Source organism: Trachurus japonicus, chromosome 1, assembly GCF_045865225.1.
Source record: "Trachurus japonicus isolate A0001 chromosome 1, Traja_1.0".
Classification (NCBI taxonomy): domain Eukaryota; kingdom Metazoa; phylum Chordata; class Actinopteri; order Carangiformes; family Carangidae; genus Trachurus; species Trachurus japonicus.
The window spans coordinates 19,834,650-19,858,518 of NC_140907.1; the positions used below are offsets into that span (position 1 = coordinate 19,834,650).

At 45.3% G+C, this 23,869-nt stretch overlaps 1 protein-coding gene across 3 annotated transcripts in view; it reads left to right on the forward strand.

The window, feature by feature from the left end:
• Positions 1-23,594, forward strand: part of dlc1 (DLC1 Rho GTPase activating protein) — a 77,589-nt gene extending 53,995 nt beyond the window's left edge. For all 3 annotated transcript variants that reach the window (XM_085778697.1, XM_085778705.1, XM_085778689.1), the window contains 13 exons: positions 6,265-6,336; positions 7,937-8,018; positions 9,162-9,225; positions 11,510-13,185; positions 14,082-14,261; positions 16,122-16,281; positions 17,271-17,478; positions 18,089-18,305; positions 18,763-18,877; positions 20,029-20,244; positions 21,075-21,292; positions 21,406-21,579; positions 21,696-23,594. In XM_085778697.1, the coding sequence (XP_085634823.1) occupies positions 6,265-6,336; positions 7,937-8,018; positions 9,162-9,225; positions 11,510-13,185; positions 14,082-14,261; positions 16,122-16,281; positions 17,271-17,478; positions 18,089-18,305; positions 18,763-18,877; positions 20,029-20,244; positions 21,075-21,292; positions 21,406-21,579; positions 21,696-21,795 (3,482 nt within the window). In that variant the 3' untranslated portion in view covers positions 21,796-23,594. The remainder of the gene's footprint in view (positions 1-6,264; positions 6,337-7,936; positions 8,019-9,161; positions 9,226-11,509; positions 13,186-14,081; positions 14,262-16,121; positions 16,282-17,270; positions 17,479-18,088; positions 18,306-18,762; positions 18,878-20,028; positions 20,245-21,074; positions 21,293-21,405; positions 21,580-21,695) is intronic.
• The last annotated feature ends 275 nt before the right edge of the window (positions 23,595-23,869 follow it).

The following is a 23,869-nucleotide window of genomic DNA, read 5'->3' on the forward strand; positions in this document are numbered from 1 at the left end:
ATATGTCCAAACGCTTTCCTGTTTATTAAGAGGACACCGTTTTTCTTACTTACGCATAATTCTACATAAGTCTGCATTGTGCTCATCTAAAGTCACTTGAAGTATTTAAAAGTCCAAATGTTCGCTTGATTATTAATTTATCTTTTCACCTTTCAGTAAAACTCTCATTAAGGCGTCTGTAAGGCGCAACGCTGCGGGCTGTCAGATAAGAAATCTCCACGCTTTGCGCTTATCTACGCGGCTCCAAATGTCCTCACTTCTGTTTTCAAATCACCAAATGCCCCGTTTGAATATTATCTGACTTTCTTAAACTTAACCCAAACCACTATCAGACACTTTACCCGATTCCAACACAACTTTTCGAATAAAATGTCCCATTTTACGCACGCAGCCCTGGCAGCCCTCTAGCAGACTGTGGAGGTCTGATTAGGGATTAATTGAACTTTGATCCGTGTGTGAAAACAGGGACTGCGTTGAGTCCTGCTTGAGAGGTCTATATAGTGTATTTTTTTTAAAGATTTAAGATCAGAAGGTTTTGAACCAGTCTGCGACCCTTGTGCCATTGCTCTGCCCTCACAGTTTGTCTCTGTACCTTTTGCCTTTTGCCTGCCGACCTTTTGCTAACAGGGGAATTTGAGGGGACATGTTGTGGCTGTATAAAATCCTGTTTTCTGTCCCGTACTGGCAGCTTTAACTTGATTTGTGGGCTTTGGCCCTTTGTCTTAACTGTTTTAACTGTTTGCTCCAACACATGGTTCCTTATCAGCTGGAACAGACATGAGCACAGTGAGCTTCAGTGGTACCATAAAACCATTAAGAACGTGCTCAGAGACACTCATACCCAAACCATCATGATATACTACAGTAACTACTTTTGTGTAGACACAACACCATGTTTCCACACAGTTTAACAATTGGTTAATTTAGTCCTTTCTCTCTGTTACTTTCGACCTATAGGATCAGTGATGTGATTATTGTATAGAAGGTGTTGGAGCTAGAGAAGAAGGAAATGAACAAAAACGTGCTTCACCTACACTGTGTGAAACAGGAAGTGAGCTGAGGCCTCATCTGAAAGATTAACCTCCAGATGGCACATTGTTTCTTCATGTCCAGTGAGGAAGCGTGAATGCTCAGTTTTTCTCCATGCACCTCCCTGTGCTGAAGGTACCAGGCTGTCCTGGGACTCATTTATGAATGGTGTGCTTTTTTGGGGTGGGGGCTGTCAGGTAGACCATCGTCTGGCTGGTGGAAGATTATCAGAGGTTTTTGAATATGCCTGGTCACCCGAGCCACAGCCAGGGTGCTCTGTGCCTGGATAAATGTGTCATCATGGTGCACACAGGCCTTTGGCGTTCAGCTCTGCGATGATCCATCTGGACCAGCTGTGTGTTTGCATGTGGCTGGTGGTGGATAACTGGAATGGGCCGTGGTAGAAACCCCATTATTCTAGTTTGTGTGTGTGTGTGTGTGTGTGTGTGTGTGTGTGTGTGTGTGTGTGTGTGTGTGTGTGTGTGTGTGTGTGTGTGTGTCAACGGGGCATAGCTTGAGGCCAGCCAGATGGCGATATTTCTGGCACCGTCTCATTTAGCTAACAGCCAGGCCTTCTCAACCAACAGCCAGCTGTCTCAGCCATGAAATCAGAAAACATGATATCTATCAGGAAAAACATCTGCTATCGTCTGTCTTTGCATTCCAGTAGAGAACTGGAGGGATTTCACATTAGTCACATTTAAAAATGCCGTTATCTCCAGTTGTTCTCGAAGCTTTCATACAGACACGAGCTGTTACGAACATTGTGATCAGTCACGAAATGCCTCCACAAGGTATTAGCTCGTGAATCAAGTTCTTCAAGTTCATGAACATCACAGTGTGTCCTTGTCACCGATGAGGTGAAGGACAAACACCGGCAGCATCCAGGCTCCTGCCTTTGCTTGTTGTAGATTACAACTGAGCCAGGGAGTCTGGTTTATCACATCACCTGTCTAGACCCACTTTGCAGCTCCTTCAGAATGAAGCACTCAGACCTGGAGATGATAAGAACCCTCTGCCCGCCGTTTGGGCCTCTTTTTTTTCTTTTCTTTTTTTTTTTACAGTGGGCACTCTGAGACCAAACAATGATCGGATAATTCCAGATAAGCCACCTCAATTCACAACAGTTGTTAGTCGAGCATTCTTCACAATCTGCCTACTTCAAAGACCTTGCTCCTGTGATAACTGTATTCAGACTCTTGACCTCCAGTTTGCCGTGTATGTAGCAGAGCCTTTGAGGTGGGGAGCAGCATCCTTTGTTTGCTAGCTGCTGACAAACTCCCACTGGAGCTGGAGCATTCAGACTCGGCCAAGCCAGACCCCACTGTCTCCTGCGATGGAGGGAAACTTTGGCCAGCAATTGTGAGAATTTCCTGCCACAGGAAAGGAGAGAAGAGAAGGGGCGAGGAGACTTGAAATAAGCAGAAAGATCAGAGAAGATGAGGGCTGAGAGCAGGGGAAAGGAAAGGAAAGCAAAGAAAGGACCATGATGGATAATTTTAGAAGTCAGAACTGCCAGGCGGAGGGTGAAGCTTAACCCTGACTGGCCGCTCACCAGCTCAGCTTTGCCCAAATTCCAGCAGGAGAGCCACTCGTGATCCATATGAAATCTCTATTAGTATCGGCTTGGCTCTTATTAGTCATGTTATCTGCTGATTATTGCTCTCTCTCACAGATTCCAACTGAGATGATTTCCCAGCATTTCTGTCCAAGCCAAAAAAAAAAAAGTATATGTATGTATATATACTGTATGTATATATATATATATATATATATAGACATGTAAAAAAACAAAAAAACAAACAAAAAAACAGACATTTTCTATCCAAGTCCTAATGGGGTCAGTTCAGTTTTAGCCACAAACCCACCTGCTCGACATGTTTCAGACATCCTGTGTGGCTCCCTCAGCAGGACCACAAGCCATTGATATCCAGGCAACCAGTGATGGTAATGACATGACCAAACAGGAAACAGGTTTGGTTTATGTACTGGCAGAAGGTTACTGTTTGCAATAAGGAAACCTCTGTTAGTTGCTATAGCTCATGGTCACAAGGCTAAAAAAATGACCAAAAGCTGACAAGGGTTTGTGTGTTTTAGAGACACTCAACTATGCTTACTTTAATTCTTCTTCAAAACTTAACGTGAAAAATAAACTTGAAGAGGAATGTTCCAGAAATTGCTCTGCACGTCAGAAAATGGGTGGTTAACTGTAGAATAATGAGTTTGCTAAGACATGTGGTATTTCCAGTGCTGTAGTTGGCCTTGAAATCCTGCCGCTGGACTCCCTCCACATCTCTAATCTGTTGTACGTGAGCCGACGTGCCGCTTTTACACCAAACCTCAGCGTCATCGTCAACTTCACTTTTGTACGTGCGGTTTAGTCAAATCTAAAGATAAAAGTCGTATTCAGGCATTTTCTGTAAGACATTGGTCCAATGTGGATTTGAGTAAGTTTGGTTAAGTACACACAATCATCAGAGCCCGTGTTTGTCTTGGCTGCCTCCCCACCTATTATCTGGCCAGGAACAAACGAAGGCAGGGCCTTTACAGCCGGGTGGTCGGTGGCCACTGCAGCGCCGCTCGGCTCTCTTCCTGCGAGGGAAGCAGGAAGAGGAAGTGAGGTAGTTCCCTGGCGAGGGCTAAGGAATGAGGGTGGACAGTGGGCCGGACAAAAAATAAAATACAAACATGAAAACGAAGTTATCGAAGCAAACAAAAATGCGAAGGGTTGGGCGGGGTGTTGTAGGATGACATTTTTATGACCTGGGTGCATGGGATATTCTTGTCAACTCCTTACAAGCTATTGTGAGTCCAATTTTTCTTTCTTTTTTTTTAAATGCCAGATCAATACTTGTTTTTGATGGGTTAGGTTCTTGTGTGTTAGGTGCCCCATATCCTTGTCCATATCCTGCAGTCAGACAAAAGATAGAAACATTTTCTAGCTTCTCTGTGTGTGTGAATGAATGGAGGCACAGTGTGGTGCAGTGACAAATACTATCCAGTTTGCTGAATGCTGCTGTCATTATTTGTATTTACTCAGCACACTGTCCACATTATGTCACTGTAAAGAAGATTTGACACACATTCTCACCCAACGGGGTGTGTCACTGGATAGCTTCCCTCCAAAGGCACCTATTGGATCCCTTGGCCCTTTTTGGGGGGTGTGGGGGTGGAAAGCTAACCATGTGTTTGTATATCTAATTTGCATTTCAATAGCTTTACTGTCTTTTGAGTGGTTTGTCTTTAAACATGAGGTTGGCCTTTGCAAACACACACAGAATTGCTTCTGCACACACTCTCACACATACACACACACACGCACAAGCAAATACAAGAATCACAAAGTGCTTGTGTTCAAGAATAATAAGCCCTTGTTTTCTGCGCTCCTAGGTTCACTGCTCTTCAAAAATACGAGTATCAAGCGCACACAGTCTGAAACATGCCACTTCACATCCACAAGGAAGGACAGGGCTCAGTTGTCAAAGAAATAGTGTTAAAACATAGTTGTTAATGTGTTATTTGACACTTGGGTGCACGCTAGTGTCACAGTGGTTGCTTGAGCAGTCCCTGGCCCCTGCAGTGGCAGAGGGGGAGACCCTGTCTTCTTGGTCGTGTCACACCTTGTTGTTAGTGGGTTTGTCTGCCGTCTAGGCTTGTTGTTGGTATGTAAATGCTCATATATTGTGGAGCCCAGACCCTTCATAGCACTGGTCCTCTCCTGACCTCACTGCCTGTCTGACAGTGTTGCAGTCGCCTTTCCTTTGTTCAGTTAATTTCAAACTGATAATGTCTCACTTACTTATCTCTGTGTTGTCTCTTTAGGGACCAAAATACTTAAAAAGTCATCAGCTCAGTTTAAAGTAAAGCTCTGCTCTTCTTTTAGCTTGTTTTCATGAGCTAGAAAAAATGGAAGCAGTTGTTTGGTGCAATTTAGCCTTGAAATGAGGTGGAACTGCTGGACTGGTCCTTCGAAGATAAATTAAACTACTGTGGTTATTATTATCTCCCTCACACTCAGCCAAACACAGCATGCACACTTAAAGTATGGATCATTGTGTCTGGTTGCACGGATTGTAGCATTAGAAACAGAAACTTCTAACTTATCTTGCCTGAACTATAGAAAACACAGTTTCTTTCTCTGGTAACACAATTTGAAAGTATTTCACAGTTAGTCTACATGTTGTCACTTTCCTCTCCGGTTTACCAGTGTCTTTTCTGCCTTTGTTCCTCAGATTTTGTTTACAAGTCTTTTCCAAGGTTGTGCAACAAATGTACTTGCTGTCACCCTGCTAAAGGAGACATTGTAAAGTCAGTTTGTTAAGGTCTGTAGACATGTTTCTGTCTGTCTTCTTCTCTTCAAACTGGTGGCGGTGGGGGTGATGGAGCAATCAAGGACACTGAGGTGCTGGGAACCATTTGGCATATGTCATCTAAAAGGTCTTTAGCAGATAATTGGGAGACATCCCCATGGCTCCTCTGACACACAGTGGACCTCAGTCATAGTACTTAGCGTAACAAGCCCAAATGTCACACCTGTGTTTAAAGGGAGTTGTGGAAGTGTTTGTTGGACAGCGTTGGAGAGATGTTGTAAACACGTTCAACTATAGCAAAGATAGTTGAAGACAAACTAAACCTGATATGTAAATCACCATTTTCTGAATGAGCCCTGACCAATAGAAGATAATGAAGTTCTCTATATTGGCGTCACAATATAACAATAGTATTTTAAAACGGGAAAATGTCACATGTCACATAATAGCATACTTATAGGAACTGTCACATCTTATGGGAAAAGCTCAGCGCTGACATTTTCTGCTGCAGATCGCTGTGTGAACAACCGCTGCCTCACCTGAATAAGGAGCTTAAGTGGCACACACTTGGCGTGTGAGGGGGTTAACACAATTTGCACGAATGATGCTTTGAGCTTTAGCTCTAGGAGCATGTGAGAGGAGAGTGACCGAGTGTGAGATAGCTAATAGGGTCAAGGGGTTTGCATTTGATAAGCTGCTCCCATGTTGGAGAGCTCAATGTTCTGTGACACTGTCATTGTCTGATATTTTTAAACAATGGCTCTGTTACACTCTGTCGTTTCAGCCTTCGTATAAGAGTATATCACTGGGCTTTGGTTTTGTTGCTGTAAGTGATGTTGTGATTTAATATACTCTGTTTTTCTGTTGCACTGTCCCACAACACTTGACAAGCTTTCGTTTTGTTCCACTTTTTTTTCCTATGCAGAGATTGAAGCCAAAGAGGCCTGTACCTGGCTCCGGGCAGCAGGATTCCCACAGTACGCCCAGCTTTATGAAGGTAAGGATCTTAAGGAGACACCTCAAGACAGGATGGACAGAAAAAAAAAATCAGTTCTTATGGATGTTGGTATGAGAAAGCCGCAGGCATAAGCAGGGTGATTTTCCCAGCATGTGTTACCACACCAACTTCTGTTGGCAAAAAAAAATGCAGAATACACCGCCCTTTGGTATAAAACAGCTGATAGTGTTTAGTTCATATAGAAAATCCACTACATCTGCACACGAACCACCAACATGCACACGTGTGCCTGTACATGCATACACACCACACACAACATTCCTGAGGCGTAACTGGTGTTTTTTTGTTTTTTGCTCCACTTCTCCAAGTAAAACCACACAAACCTATAGGCACATGCTGCTATATTTCCAAAATATGAACCATAATGTTTTCTATATAGTTACTCTTTAAAGACCAAAGGTCTTTGCTAGCCTGTTAAAACAAACAACAGGCAGGTTTTTCTTTACCTTCTTAAGTTACTCTGACAATGGCAAATGGCTGAGAAAGAATGCTCTGCCCGCCCTTTGGGTTTTAACTCCACGCTCACCAAAATACATCAGACATTCTTTACACTCCATATAGGCTACTCCAGCTATACTGAGGCCTACCATGGGCATACCAGTTGCCCTTATGTAACTACGGGATGATGACAGCAGAGCTAAGCTATCACTGTCAACAGATCATTGCTTGTTGCCACTTATCCATGGCAGAGTTCCCATTTCAATGGAAAGCTCATTGTGTTTCAGCACAGGTGATGAGACTGTTTTCATACACGGCACAAAAGTGCGAACCCTAATCAATCATGAGCATCGCTGGTTGATCTTTCGCAGCCGTCTCCACCAGAGTAGGAATTTGTGCCAACGCATGACACATTTTTCCTCCCCTTGTATCCGCGGGACAATCTCTATTGTCTGCGCTGTGAAGACTATTGCCCCACTAAAGATAAGCAGACTGATAGGCGTGTTTCAGGACAGTAGGCTAGAGGTGCTGGTCTCTCCTTCGTAGCATTTTCTTATCATCAACACCCCCCGAGGGTTTGAATGCAAGATTCCCACTTAGGGTTCGGCCAACACATTCCAGAAAACATCTCGCACAATCTGTGAATCCATCCCTACACAAGGATTTGGTGCGTAATAATGTCAATATGTCACGGCACGCTTTACCATTGCTGCGGCCGAGTCAATAAGTGATCCCATTAATGAGGTAGAGCAGAACGAAAGAAAGAACGAGAAGTAGAAAAGGAAGTGGGACCTCTGAGCAGCGGTGGAGCACCTATTGTCATTCTTCAATCAATCCCCTGTTCTCTCCCTCTGTGCTCCACATCCCCCCTGCCTGCCGGCTCTGAAAGCTGCAGCTGTGTTTGTTTGGTCGGCTGAGATGCTACTTCCTCTTTTAGCTTTTCATCAAGGCTCTGTGGGGTGGGGTGGGGTGGGGTGCGGTGGGGGGAGAAGGTGGAGCGGAAGGTCTTGGTGGGCGTTTGAGTGGGTGGATGTTTTTTTGGGGGGGCTACGGGTTGTATCTTCGGTTTCATCTGAACACACAGACCCAGTCGGTGGCGGGGATGTGCCCTCATTAATCCAAACCCCTATCTTCCCTTTAGATGCCCAGTTTCCCATCGACATCTCCTCAGTCACCAGAGACCATGACTTCCTCGATCGGGATTCAATTGAGGCTCTGTGCAGGTGAGATCACCAGACATTGCTGACCCCTCTCTCTGCACCACTTCTCTCTCTCCTGCACCAGTCTTCTTATTCCTTCTCCTCTTTCCTGTACAATCTCGTGTTTTTTTTTTCACCTCCCAAATGAAACCATGAGGGCATGACTTCAAAAGGACGCATGCTTTGGGAAGGTGCAGATGAGATGAAAGAATGACATGATAAGCACCCTGGAGCCATGTTTTCTACAACCGTATCTTCTCCCTTCATTGTGCTCTTTCTCTGTGGCTGATAGTGTTTTACCTCAGTCATTATATTCTCTCATATCACCCTGGCAAACACATAATCTCAGTTCTGCTAGATGCTGCAGTCACGCAATGCTCTTTACATTCACTGTTTCTTCCCATATCGCACACATAGGACATACTGAGCCATTTATTTATCTACCCACAGCTGAGGAATTAATGGTTTCAGAGCCTTGTTTGGTGTAAAAAAAAAACAAAAAAACTTGTGTAAGTATTTGCATACAAGTTGGTGCTCCTGTCATATTGATTGGGATATTATGAGCAGGAGATTAATGGCTCTTTAATGGAGTCGACTTCTACTTCCCAGTAATAAACCACAGCAGGTGTCCCTCCATACATCTGGAAGCTATCATCTCAGAGTCTCCTCTTTTGGCAGTCTTTCACCCCCTCCCCACAAACCCAACTACCCCTCAGTTACCATCCCTTCATCTCCCCATTGTTACATGATCTGCTCTAAGAGCTCTCCAGAGGGTGGACCCCACCACCACCACCACCACCACCTCCTCTCAACTCCCCTTCTCCAGGTGGCTGGGGGGGATAAGCTTTCTGCCCCCTCCCCAAAGTTTTTGTCGCCACTCCAGCAGATTTCATTCTCCTCGCTCTCTCCTTTTCTGCCTCCCTCTCATTCTCTCTGCGCTCGTGTGGGGATTATCCTTCAGCAGCTCATTAGCCAGCATTGGTGCACCCAGACTCCCCTTGTCTTTCTCTTCCTCTCATCTGTTTTTCATCCCGCTTCATCCTTTCTTCCATTATACATCCTCTTGGATGATGAGAGGTTTGTGTTTTAGGGAAAAATCAGGGAGCTTGATTATTTTAAACGCCTATCTTAAATGTAACTAGTTCTGTATGTGCTTTATGTTTGCAGGAGACTGAACACGCTCAACAAGTGTGCTCTAATGAGACTGGAGATATCACCACAAAGAAAACGCGTAAGTGCACATGCATACACACGAACTCCACTCCTTCCTGCGCATCTCCTCGACCACAATTGCATTTGCTCACCTCAACCATCAGTTCACTCTTGGCCACAGGGCAAAGCTGCGTTTTCTCTCATCTGGTTTAATGAGAAGGCACCTGTTGGGTTTATTTCTATATCAAGTGGGCTGTGCGAACCCTAGGGGCAAGGAGGATAGCTTTAATGTCTAAATGAAGGGGTGGCATTCAGCAGGACCTCCCCCTTCTGAAGGCATGCTCCCCTTCTTTCTCAAATACTTCCTCATACTTCTGGCTCACCATAAAAAGAGTTAGTGCGGCACTTTTGTAGCACTCCCACAGAACGAACCACCATCCATCTCTTATCATGCTCAGCAGTACCTGTGAGTGTGCGCATTATACACTTTTTTTAAATAGGGAAATTGACCTACCTACAGAATCACACTCTTTCAAGGAAACAAGTCTCCTGGAATGTTTTCATCCACTTCAAAGAAAGTTGGTTAATTGTGTGAATATTCCAGGTTTAGACCGTGTTTCAAGAGCTCCTAGGAAGCCCAGAGTGACACACACTGTCACTTTGTGATGAGAATTGCTCCTTTTTATACAAATCAACCTTAATTCCCTAATGGCCTCGGATGCTACATAGTAACATCCTTGTTCTGTGCGTGGTGGTATTCATTAGGATGACCCTTTCTGTGTCACCTTTCATTTCAGGAGTCAACAGAGAAGAGTAGGAGAGTCAAAGAGGTTATTTACCGTCTTTGTGGGACGACAACCCCCCCACCCTTTAGACAGCTTAGGAATGCATTGATCTCCTCGTGTCTTAACATTCCCTCTCTCCATCTCCCTACCTCTCGTTTTTTTTTTTAAGTTGTCTCTATCTGTTTTATTGTCATGATTAAATAGTTTTCATTTTGCAGACTCAAAGTGGCCACCACTGCAGTGAATACTATTGTGGTTTGATGGCTTGAGGATAAGATATCTCCAGTACGTTGACAAATGTCACTGCTCTCCATTCACAACAAATAGCAAACCGTGGTTATCTCACATTCCAACCAGCATAACTGGAGAAACAAGCCACAATGGCATCCAAAAGTCTCACAAAGAGCCTCCATTGTGTTCTTTAAATCATTGATTTTAATAAAAAGTCCCATATGTAGCAGGAATAGATCACACTCTTTGTTCCTTTTTATTTGAAATTACATCATTTTCCACTGCAAAACATATCAATACTGTGGAGCCCATGTGAGCAGTGAAAGTGGAACACTGGCACACAACGAGTGGAACATGCATTTTGAGGATCTGATCATTTTTGTACTGGAATTTCTTATTCAAAGTGCTAATTTCCTGGCATCTTTATAAAGGAGTGGTTATTGCTTAACAGTCGCTCTCAATTTAGTTCCTCTCTTAGCTTTTTTTTTTTTTTTACAGATAAAAGAAAGTTTTCATGTTTTGTTGAGCTCAGATTAAAGCTACAGCTTTAGAAAGGTGAGGGGAGGGAGGGGAGTAAATTGTGGCCTGTGGTTTGGTTTTATGGGCTTTGGTCCTCTGTGATTGGTAACTGTGAAGAAGTCTCATCTGGAGTCTCCCAGCTCAGTGTGTGTTTTTGACAGAGGTCGAATATCTCTGTCATGGATGAAGAAAAAGGATTGAGTGCAGCGGTGTATCAGTGACACTGTGTCACGACACGAATTTGAACAGACAGAGGGGATAAAGACTGTGAGGGGGGGGGGGTGGCCCCGGTCTGGCGGGCTGCATTTAGAGCTATGGGGGTCATAATGGAATTTCCTGAACTCCCTCCAGGGCCTAAGATAGATTAACCAAACTGGGAGAGGTATGTACATTTTGGAGCAGTACAGGTGTTGCTATATGTGACTCAGTAGTTGCCACTTTCTTCTTTGTCTCTTTGTATTTATCCTCCCCGTAGTCGGAAGTGACTGAGACATGTTTACCAGCTGACCATGGAGATCTTTGCATGTCTTAACCACTCAATTGAAGATGTTTGTATGCAAAACTCTTTGATGTTGAAGATGTAAAGATGTGTGTGTCGTGACAGCCATCATCCATCGGTCAATATACTCACGTAGTTTACAATCAGAATAATTATAAAATAAATTCTCCTGAAAGTTTCCTGGATCTAGGTGAGGAATGTTGGAAAAGAAATGGAAAACGAAGCAGTGCATAATATTCTCCTCTCCTCCCCCTTCCTCTCTTTTTTCCCCTTTCTCTTGCTATTTCTTTCTCTCCATCTCCTTTATCCCCTCCTTCTCCCCGATCCAGAGCGAGGACTCTGACGAGGACGAGCCGTGTGCCATCAGTGGCCGCTGGACCTTCCAGAGGGACAGCAAGCGCTGGTCTCGTATGGAGGAGCTGGAGGTTTTCTCCACACTGTCCACAGATGCCAGCCAGGCGCCTTCGTTCCCTAAGGACCAGGTATCCCAGAAAGGCAAGCTCGCCCTCCTTGAAGGCAACAGTTCAGAGAGCGTGCTGACTGACCTCAGCGAGCAGCCTGAAGTCGGCTCCATCCACAGCAGCGGCAGCGGAGGACAGGGAGAGGAGAAGGGCCACGGCGCCGCCCTGGTAAATGAAGCTATACCTGCCGGTGCCACTCGGGCCAGCTCCGTGGCCAGCATGTGTTCATCTTCGGGCACAGGAGGGTCAGGATGCGCTAATGAAGACTCTTTGTCCGATGGGTTGCCTCCATCGCCCCTGGAGACGCTCGGACAGTTCACGTTTGATGTCAAAACCGGGATGGGAGGACTGGGAGGGAGTCTGGACAGAGGAGGGGGAAGCGGCAAAAGCACACGCTCACGAGCCAAGAGCTTCCTGAAGCGCATGGAGAGTCTCCGGTTGCGCAGCGGCACCTCCTCCAAGAGGAAGAAGAAGGTGAGCACCAGTGGAGGGAAGATAGAAATCAGCGGCCCCGTCATCAAAGAGGGTCTAGACGACGACAAGCTGAAGAGGCTCAACTGCGTGGACATCTCCAGCATCAACCTCAACCAGAACCTCAATCACCACCGCAATCCCACCCAGACTATGACACTTAACCGGAATCGCTCCGTGTCCTACTCCACTCAGACCAGCAACGGCAGCACCGGGAGCACCGGGAGCAGCCAGTCGGAAGCCAGCAGCGGCAGCGCAGTGAGCACGCCGAGCCCGGTGACTCGCGCCCGCAGCCACAGCACAGCAGCAGGTTCGAGTAAGAGAGGGGGGATGTATTTGGAGGGCTTTGATCCTTTCAGCATTCTGCAACAAGCCTCTGACCGCCAGCCAACACCCCAACCCAAATCTGCCCCGCCCATCCCCTGCCAAGCCAGTAACGGGATGACCGTCCACGAGCAGAACCGCAGGAACAACCGTAATGCTAGAGGCAACGGCAGACAAGCGGAGGGAGACGAGGAGGAGGAAGAAGAGGGCATGATCTTCTTCTACTTACCAGAAGGTCACAAGCCCGGGACTTTCCCCAAAGCCCTGCAAGACGGAAGCTCGCGCAATAACAATGGGAACGATAACGGGAACTCGGTGGTCCTCCGAGGACGGCAAAGCAGACGCCAGCGTCGCGGCTCCTCGGGCTCCGTCGACAGCCGGCTCAGCTTTTACGACAACGTCCCCTACGCCGAGAGAGAGGAGGAGAGGGAGGAGGAGGAGGGGGACGAACGCAAACTGGAGGAGGTGCTGCAGCACGTCAGCGGCCTGCAGCGATTCAACGCCTGGTCAGAGGCTGTGGCCGGTGAGGAGGAGGAAGAGGAGGAGGAAGACGAAGAGGAAGAAGGAGACTCGGACTCAGCACTAGACTCGGCCTCCCCGTGCCCGTCCTCTCCTCTGCAGAACCGACTGGAGGAGACGGAGAACGGGAGTGACCAGGACAGCACAGGAAACCCGCTGGGAGAAGGAGAGGAGGGGATGAGAGAGAGGAGAGATTCTGGTGTTGGAGCATCTTTAACCCGAACCAGCAGGTGAGTCAGGAAAATCTGTCCTCTGGCCATTAAATAGTCAGTTTACCTAAAATAACAGACGTATATTGTCTCGTAGCATCCAGAAGTCCAGGCAGTTCTGGTTTATTTCTTGAGATTTTAGACATGACTCACCATTTCTGTCGCAAGCTCTATACAGTGGAGGTTTGATTATGGTTCCCATGGCATTGCAAACATACAACAAAGACAAAAAACAACATCATTATCTTGTTACTCCGCAAAGTCCACAGACTACACTCTGAAGCATTTCCAACAGTTCCAGTGAGAGCTTTAATGTATCTATCTTCTTAGCTTTTATTTTGGGTGAACTGATCCTTTTAAAGAGAAAGTATTCCACAAAGCTGCCTCCAAACAGACTCATGCTCTCAGTCTGCGTCTGTAAAACTCCTGCCCAGCGTTAACTTTAGTGCACGAAAAGCCCAAGGACAACAAAACAATAGAAAAACAAACACTGAGGTATCAACAAAAAGAGTTTTCCATAGAAAGTGACAGCGAAGGATAAACAGGGGGACACGCTGAGACGTCTCTCCTTACGTAATGGTGCCGAATACTCAGGAATGCTGCTTCGTCTCCATGGGGACTGTTTCTGGAATCCACAGGCAGAATTACATTTGGGTGGGTTGGGTGGGTTTCTGGTCCTTCAGACAATCTCTTTATTGATGTGTACATAAATCCATGTAATCCCCAAAACTGATTATTTGGCGCATACAACTATACTACGTGTTGCTATGTGTTATTTCCAAAGTTTATGCGTACACAAAAGCATGACGCATGTCCCAAGATTTGAGCTGCTCTGTTTCAGTCGACATTCTTCTTCTTCTTCTCACATCTCAATCTGTGCTCCCTCCTCCTGTTTTCTCCCCTGCGCTGCGCTCCAGGCCGCAGAAACTCCGCTGGCCGAGCTTCCAGAACTCCCATCGGCCCAGCCTGGCCTCCGCCCAGCTCCAGATTAGCTGCCAGTCTGTGTTACAGATGAATCTACTCCAGAAGCTCTCCCTGCTGCAGCTCACCGCTCTGCTGGAGAAGCATACCCCGACAAACAAACATGGCTTCAGCTGGTGAGTGGACATGAGGGAAAAAAATACAGTGTACTGAGGAGATTTTCATTTTTTGGATGGAGATTGTTTTACACACACACACACACACATTTCTGATGTAAAATGCCCCCTGTGTCTGGATAATTGTTCCCCGTAAGCCGTGCCCTTGAATTTCTCCATTCAACGAGCCAACTGCTGCCCCTCCATCCCACAGGTCCCCCCAATCCCTTCCATCTGCAGGTTGTTGTGTAGTGTGTAGCGTGGTGACGGCTGTCCACAGAGGTTGGGTTTCACATTCTTTTCCCAGGGCTGTAATTGCTGGGAAGGGGCGTACATTGTCTTTTTCTCAACGGGGCAATCACAGCAGTTCACACGCACGGTGTTACCAGAGCTGGAGGCTGCAAAGATCTGCTCTCAACAATTATCACTCCACCACCACCACCACCACCACCTTCTCCTTACCAACTCTCGAGCACTTGTTTCAGTTCACTTTATATATCGCTCATGATGATCTAATAGCACCCAATATGCTGGTTGTGACTATGTCTGCTTTAGCGTATTTGTCACCACCTCTACCTTTTTCCTGTTGCCTGCATTCCTGCATCTTGTATTCAAGTTAAATATTAGGGGAAAAATCCCTTAGATATGTAATATGATAGAGGCCTGAAGAAAAAAGCTGCGCAGAATAACAGTATTATAAAAGACTTAACTCCACTGACCGGCAAATGTATTACAGGACATTCTTCAGTCAGAATATCAGTGTAACACAGTTACCTGTTTTCTAACATCTGCCTTTTTATACCACTTTAAATGAACTGAAAGTGAAAAATCTAATCATTTCTACTGGAGGCCTTTCTGGGACAGGGACAGATGACATTATGGCAGTCTTAGAACAGGCTGGGGCTCACTGAAAGACAGAGGCCACTTGTTGACCGCCGAAGGCCCACACATAATCAGAATTCTGGGCCGGGATCATAATATGCTCCTTTACCATTTTTCCCAAACTGTGGTTCTGAGAGGCGCTCGGAGTCATGTGAACGACTCTGACAAAGACGAGCTTGTCCCCGGTCGCGCAGAGCGTCTCTCTGCTAAACACAGATACACAGCCATAAATTTGTGGGCGCATTCTTGTGAAACGGTCGGAGTTGCATGTTTCAACTCTGGGTTTGTGGTTATAGACTCGCTGTTCACTTTGCACCCAAGTGTGTGTGTGTGTGTGTGTGTGTGTGTGTGTGTGTGTGTGTGTGTGTGTGTGTGTGTGTGTGTGTGTGTCTCCATGTGCACTCACACACAGAGTAACAAACAGTGAGACTGACTTTGTGCAGATGTATAAAGCAGTGGGTTCCTCCTCTTTTAACAGCCCAGCATACATCCCACCTCTCCCCTCCCCTCACCCTGTTTATCCAGCCCTCTCATAAACCTGGAGACAGGCTTCTGCAGCTCCACACGTAAAACACAAACACACACCGAGTCAGACTAACTCTAGTAATTGAATTTGTGTCACAGAAGTTCACAAATCCAAACTAACAACTATTTGAAAAATGCAGACGGGGAAACAAATGAGGGGGGAAACTTGAGACATTAGCGGAGGACCAGGTCACATTCCCCATCCATGGTGCACGCTGCACTTCACCCAATGATGTGATAAGAGTGAAAATGATGTGAATCATTTGTTGTATGTCATGGTGTTCATCCCTCCAGTAGATTCACTGAGTACTGAAGCTTTTATGCACCTTACTGAGACAATAAATATTTCTTTTTTCCTTGAATCTGTCTGTGGTCTATCTGAGGTTTTGATGAATTTATATGAATTCATTTGTATCCTGTGTGGTGCAGATATTGATAACTTCCTCATCTTGTGTGTGTGTGTGTATGTTGTAGGGCTGTGCCAAAGTTTATGAAGCGGATCAAGGTGCGCGACTACAAAGACAGGAATGTGTTTGGTGTGCCACTACAAGTCATCGTCCAGCGGACAGGCCAGCCCCTCCCTCAGGGAATCCAACAGGCCATGCGCTACTTGCGCAACCAGTGCCTCGACCAGGTAATATAAAGTAAACAAATATTGTTGTAAACAAAAACCCGTCCTTGTACTTTGATTGCATGTGTCGTTACATAGTCACAACTTTCTGCCAGTGTCGTTTAGCTGAAAGTGCAAAAACCTTCAAGTTGCTCAAGTTACATAACATCGTCCTTTTAAGACCTCTGCATCAGTCAAAGGTGGATCCATGATATGTTTTTTTTTCACTGCTTGTTACATAAGATGGAGCAGTGGATTGGAAAAAGCCTGAGACCCACTTGTGTGTATATATGGCCTCAGCCTTTCCCTCCTTTTCTCTTCTCACTGTCACACATAAGCTGAAGTGTGGAGGCCTGGGGAGAGTCTACGTTTGCAGCTGCTAAGTCACCTGTGTGTGTCTGTTTGATCCCTGGACAGCATAAAAGATTTATCTCAGAGCATCTTGTGTGTGTGTCTGTGTGTCTGTGTGTGTATTCATAAAGGAAAGAAAGGGGGAACAAGGAGAAAATAGCACATTTTAGGAGGGCAAATCAGAAAAGAGGGAGATGGAGTCTTTTCAAAGCAGGACAAGGCGCCTCTGTTTGGAAGTGGTGAAAGCTCATGGAAAATATTCAGTCTGGACAAGCCAACAGCCTTCTGTCTTTCTTTCCTTCTTTCTGTCTCTTTTCTTGACCCTATATTGCCATTTCATCAGGCCTTAAAAGGCCACTGATGAGCTCCTTCGCAGCGTTCAGCACAAGAATGCCTACTGGGTGTCATGGGAGCTTCTCATAAATACAGTCAACACAATCTGTTGTGATGTAACCATATTGACTGTAAGCTCCGGATTTGAGGATAAGACCAGAATATGCAACAGCCTGCGGTTTTAGACAACAAGCACATGAGTCATTTTTGATACGCTTTAATGATAAGATGTAATAATGTTTAAGTGAATCAAAGTTCAAAGCCCGCCGATCAAGCGTCCGTGCGCATCTACGTGATGTGAATCTCTCTGTCCTTGTCTCTCCGTCCAGGTGGGTCTTTTCAGGAAATCAGGAGTTAAGTCTCGAATTCAAGCTCTGCGTCAGATGAACGAGGCGAGCGGCGCAGATGGAGGCGGAGTCAGCTACGAGGGCCAGTCGGCCTATGACGTCGCAGACATGCTGAAGCAGTACTTCAGAGATCTACCAGAACCCCTGCTCACTAGCAAACTCTCCGAGACCTTCCTCCAGATCTATCAGTGTAAGAGTACACGCTCACGCGCACCGCCAGCGTCCGCCATCCACATACAGACACGCATCTTCACAAGATGAGTTTACTGTTTTAGAGCTGCACACGTCTGCCAGTCATGGAGCAAGAAATTGTAAAACCTTAGAAATGAAACAAGCAAGATGAGCGCAGGAAATACCTGTGGGATGAGGTGATCTGTAAACCGTAAATGCAGCCAGCTTTAGAATAGGCTCATCTTTTTATGAGTCTTTATGACGTGGACATCTTTTCAGGTTCTGGCACAGTGGGACTGTAATAGCTGCATTAGCTACTGTTTATATAAGGTAAAACAAAAACCAGTCCTGTGCAGGGAGTATGAAGTATGAAGCCTATGGAGTACACACACACACACACACACACACGTTGGCTTATATAACACACTCAGCTTCACACAGATCCCATTATAGCTCATTCCTGGCAGGCAATGTAGAGTTATACACAAACTCCTTCCTGAGTAAACCAGCGCGCATGAATTAAAAAAAAAAAAAAAAAGCTGACGTGATGTAGTGTGACCATGGATATTAGTCGTTCTCTGTGTGATATTGACAAAAAAATAACATAACACCTCCTTCTTCCTTTCCAGACATGCCCAAAGAGCTGCGCCTGCAGGCCACTCGCGCCGCCGTGCTGCTGCTGCCCGACGAGAACCGAGAGGCGCTGCGGACGCTGCTGTGTCTGCTGAGCGACGTGACGGCCAGCGTGTCCGAGAACCAGATGACCCACACCAACCTGGCCGTTTGCCTGGCCCCGTCCCTCTTCCACCTCAACACCCTGCGCCGCAAGGAGAGCTCCTCGCCAAGGTGTGTGTCTGAGAGCGCGCCGCCGCCATCAGCGCAGTTTTTATGATCCCGTCGTTGACACAGTTATTGTATTAGCGGCTTACATAACATGTAATATGCTGCACATTCTGAAAACAGGAAAGCGACACTTTAGAGAAACAAAAGAGCAGGATACTGTAGATGGAGGACAGAAGAAAAAGGAAGAGAGCAAAGCTTGGGAGACGAGGAAGGGAGAGAGACAGAGGAAATAGAAGGGTTACACAAACATCTTTAGCTAATTAAGAGACATATTTTGGTCCAGATTTGGCACTGATAGAGGAGTGGGGGGGGGGTTATCAGGTGTACACTGCAAAACACCTTTGTTCTTATTTCTTCCCACCTTCAACCCCCTCTGCTTCCTCTGCTTCCTTGTCTTCATCCACTGTCTGGATGATGAAACCATTACTTATGTTCTTTCTCTCCTCTACTCTTCTCCAAGGGTGATGAACCGCAAGCAAACGCTTGGAAAGCCGGACCAGAGAGATCTGAACGAGAACCTGGCTGCCACTCACGGCCTGGCGCACATGATCCAGGAGTGCAGGAAACTCTTCCGGGTCAGTAGTTTACAGCACTCGAACTCCACGTGCACTCCACTGTCACACTAGTGAGCAAAACTTCTCACATTGAAGGTTAAAGTTAATTTGCAAAATGACTAAAAACAGATCAGAGTGTTTTTCCCCTGTTTGAGGTTTTTTTTATGGCAAACTGCCACTTCAGGTGATGAGGGTGTGTTTGCCGACAGAGTGAATGTCACCTCTGGCTCACTGTACCATGTTTCTGCCAAACACCTTGTCTCCCTGTGTTTGTCCATTAAACAAACAAAGTCCCAGTTACATAACTCGTTAATCCAATTCACGCTGTCATTTGCTCAAGCAATGTTATGATTACATAAAGTAAATACGCCAACTGGCCTTGTGTTTTAAACGCCCCATTTGTAGAGAACAGGACTTTACTTCATGTTTATGCCCTTTGAAACCCAACTGAGGCATTTTGGGTGGAAAGTTACAAAATATAGCATAACACTGCTACTGTATGTGAATCCATCTCAACCAATCTGGTTATGTGTGTCCTCAAGGAGACACTTGATGGGATAAACAGGAAATAATCTGCAAACTACACCATAACTAATCCAATTTCAATGCCATTCAGCCTAAAATGCTCTCTGCCCGGCAGACTCTTCTCTGACATGCCATAGTAATTACTAAAAGGCTGCACAGTGCATGTGATTACTGCTCAAAGTTTTATTAGATTGTGTGAGAGCTTCCTGTCATGCTCGCGTCACACAGCAAGTAAACTCAATTATCTACCAAATTATTTTCTTTTAATTAGATTTCCACTTGCTCGTGGAGGTTGCTAAATGATGAGCAGCGATAGGAAGTGATGACCTATGAAATAACTGACTATGATCAACTTCCAATTATAGCAGCCTTTTCTCATCTAATGAGAATCCATTTCTAAGATATTGTTATTATTATTAGGAGTCAGTCAAAGCTCCAGGTACAAATAAGATGAGTGAAACATCCTTCAGTATCTGGTTGTGAATCTACCTCTAGTATCAAACTCATACAACACAAGTTTTTACTTTTGCTTCACTATGTCAGGAGTATTATGGGGAAACATATTATAGGAGACATTTGTCTTGACATGAGACACATTTTCTCATTAAGTGCGTGAATAACTGTTCTGACATCCTCCTTGCCCACAGATACCAGAGGAAATGAATCGCTGCAGGAACTCCTACGTGGAGCAGGCGCTGCTTCCTCGGCGCTTGGAGGACCTTACAGGTGAAGAGGCCGGGCAAGGAGGCTACAGGGCGTACCTACAGGACAGCCTGGACGCTCTCCTCAAAGAGGCCAAGGACAAGTTCAGAGGCTATGACAGCTGCTCGACGCCCGAGCACGCAGAGCTGGCCTGCAGAAAGGTGAGGCCACGCTTTGTTTGCTCTCCGCTCTCCAATGCTCTCATGCTCTCATGCTCTATGTTTGTTTGGCGCAGAAGCTGAATACAGTGATAGATTTGCCACGGAGCGAAAGTAATAGGGTTCATGAAAGATTAATGAACAAGAGATGAGTCATCAATCAGTCATTATTGTGTAAACAAGCCACCATTCATGTTAACACACTCTCCGCTCAACTATCTGTTTCCTGTCTTCTCTCCTCTGCTTCTCTAAATATCGAGTGGAAAACCAGCAGTTAGGGTTTCCTGCATAGAAACACATCCGTGTGAATCTGGCCTGTCCCTTGGCCTCTCATTCCCCCTCCATCACTGGACTCCATCCCAGAATGACATCAGCTTGACACACACACACACACACACACAAACATACGCAGCCTCACCACTATCCCAGGCCTACATTTCCTGTGTGGACTCTGGGAGGTTATCTTCTCTCCAAGTTTGAGAGTCACAAGGCAAAGAGTGTGTGTGTTCTTTATCATCTGACGAGCCAGTGAAGCAGCTGACTGGGCCGGGGGGCAGCGGGAGGTTCTGAAACACTGGCCGACTGTTATGATTAAACTTATGGTTTCATTACCACAACAGTCGTGCATTGAGATTTTGGTTCAATACCAGTGGAACAATTGCTGTGTGTTCATATTCATATAAGCCGCAAAAACATTAAACCTCCATAGAATCAGTTGAGTTCCCAGAAAACGTCTACACTATGACTTTACACTTTGGTCTTGCTGCAAAATAATAAACATATGCTTGTTGAATATGTAAATGAATATAAACCCTTTCCATGTCTTCTTCCAGGTGCATGATGGGTTTCCACTGCGGCTGTGGAAGGTCACGGTGGAGATGCCTGCCAGTCCCGAGGAGGTTCTGAATCGGGTTCTGCGAGAGCAGGGCCACTGGGACGAGGACCTGCTGGAGAGTCGCGTGGTCGAAACTCTGGATGAGAGGACAGAGGTCTACCAGTACGTCAGGAACACCATGGCTCCACATCCCACCAGAGACCATCTGGTGCTCAGGTAGAACCTCCTTCCGTCTCTGTCCCACTTCTCACTTTGTGTCTTCAATGTTGTGCTCTGGTTCAGTGTTTCGTTTTTTTAATCAAACTCTATGTCTTTGCTCTTTCTTCCAGAACGTGGGTAACAGACCTGCCAAAAGGAGCATGCGCACTCGTGTGTACGTCCGTGGACCATGAAGGGGTACCTGCCGTGGGAGTTCGAGCCAATGTCCTCACCTCACGCTACTTCATCGAGCCCTGCGGAGCCAACAAATCGAGAATGACACATATTTCCAGGATCGACTGCAGGTTAGTGGACAGTTAACTGCGGGGATTCTTTTATTAAGCCCTTGTTTTGTGGTTATTCAATGTTATCTAGCCGACCACGCAATCAGCTAACACTGTGTCTCTTTCTTCTTTTTCAGGGGTCGTTTTCCAGAGTGGTACAATAAACTATTTGGACACTTGTGTGCTGCTGAGGTGGCGCGGATACGTGACTCATTCACTGCAACCATGGACAAATGAGAGCAAAAACAGTGTGCAATATGGACATCAACAGTCTCAACAGCTTCGTTGAACCCCGGCCTGTTGGACCATAATGAGGATCCTACTGGGGACTTAAAATGACTCATTCCACCCAAAGAGACAGTCCAAACCTCCTTATACACACATTTAAAGGACAACCCCTGGATCCTGGATTGAAGGATGTTTATTTTATTTTATTTTTTTGCTCTAAAAATGTCACAGCAAATTGATGTTAACATTATAAACTATTTTATTGGAGTGTGCTGTCAAAAGGACTCATTTAAACATTGATCTGGGCCAAAGGACATGATGTCGCTGATACAGGATGTGAGGTTTAACCAAAGGGTGCTACTGCTTCTGAGAAGCAAGGGGGATTGTGTTGAGAATGTGTGTGAGTGTGAGTGTGTGTGTGTGTGTGTGTGTGAGTGAGTGTGCGTGTGTGTGTGTGGGTGTGGATGTGTGCAAAGCAAACAACAAACGGTTAAAAACATATACATATTCTTTGCACTGGTTACCAGTGGCAGCATAATGTGTACATACAGTATTGTGTTCACAGTAACGGTTTGTGTCTGTCTTGTGTTACCTCTGTCTTTTTTTTCTGTTACAGCAAAGCAAAGGAAGAATAGCAGACAATATTATGGTCAGCTGATTGATGAATTCATGGGCGAAGAAAGATGCGAACGTGCTGGTTTTATGCAGACTGAGTGGAGACAATAGACGGTATATTGTGAGATAACAGGTGGCTGGTAGCACAGAGGGTTTTTGTGTTGCAGTGGAGGAAGGCAGAGACAGATGAGTGCGGTGGCTGGCTCACCAGAAAGAGAGAGACGATCAGAGAAAGGGGCTCATTTACTAACATAAAATACAAATACATGTCCTTTCCTAAAGACTTAAATTCAGTTAGCCAGAGCGCCACAATTCTGACATGGGAGATGTTTTTGTTCTTGAGGATATGTGAGTGAAATCGGTGACTGTGCTGGTGCAGCACGGTGCAGAAAAACAATAATTTAATGACTTCAAAGAACAGTAATCAGCAGTTTTTGACTGAGGCTTAGAAAAAAGAAGTGTTGCATATTTTTTGAAAAATCATGCAGAGAAATTTAAACAAGACCAATAAATTGAATGGACCAAAATTTAGTCAAAGTAGTAGTTTTCCAATATTGAACTTTTTCCTCACTATTAAAAGTGTTAACACAGCACAATTCCCAGTTTTTGAAAATTGTTGTAGGCTGGACATTATGAACATATATAAATATATATACGTATATACGTGTATATATATAAACAAAAGACAAAAAAATTGTCCTTTTATAAAGGTGGAGATTTTACAGGTTTTACTGTAAAGAAGAGGGCAGACTGAATGTTTGTGTGATTTCAAAGGAAGGAAAAAATATCTTTGTGTATGCTTCTTCCTCTGTACTGTCGTGTCTGTGTTAAATAAGAAGAGATGGACGACCACGACCGTCTTCGTCCGTAACATTCATGCTTCAATCTGAGGGCTCGCTTCGTCATGTTGAGTTGTATGATTAATTCACTAAGCCATTGTTCATATCATAAATGTTTGTACCTTTTAACTGTGTCTCTGCCAAATATTAACGCATGACAATGACAGTTAATTTAAAAACAAATATATTTATACCTCAGATATATGTTTGTTTGTATCATACCATTTTATTTTATTTTATTGTAAATGTTAAGCTTTGTGTTACAGAAATGAACAAAATGTTTTATCTTTTTTTATTAATATTATTTCTGTACAGGTTAATCAAAGTGCACTATTAAATGTATTAAAATAATAACGTGGGTGTCTTCAGAGTTATGTAACCGCACCACAGGCAGCTGTTCACACCAAAACGTTTGTGGCTTTGCTCTGGTTTTACTCTTCAAATCCCTCATAATCTCTGCAGTCATTTGTTTACACTACAGTTTGTTCCGAGTGCTTACACCTCCTCAGATCCACTGCTCAGACTAACTCTGGATTTCCCAACCCACTTCCACTCGCCGCCACATCCCCCACCCCCTCAACCCCTGCCTTCATTCCACACCAGTGCACCCATGACTGGGCCAGAGAGGC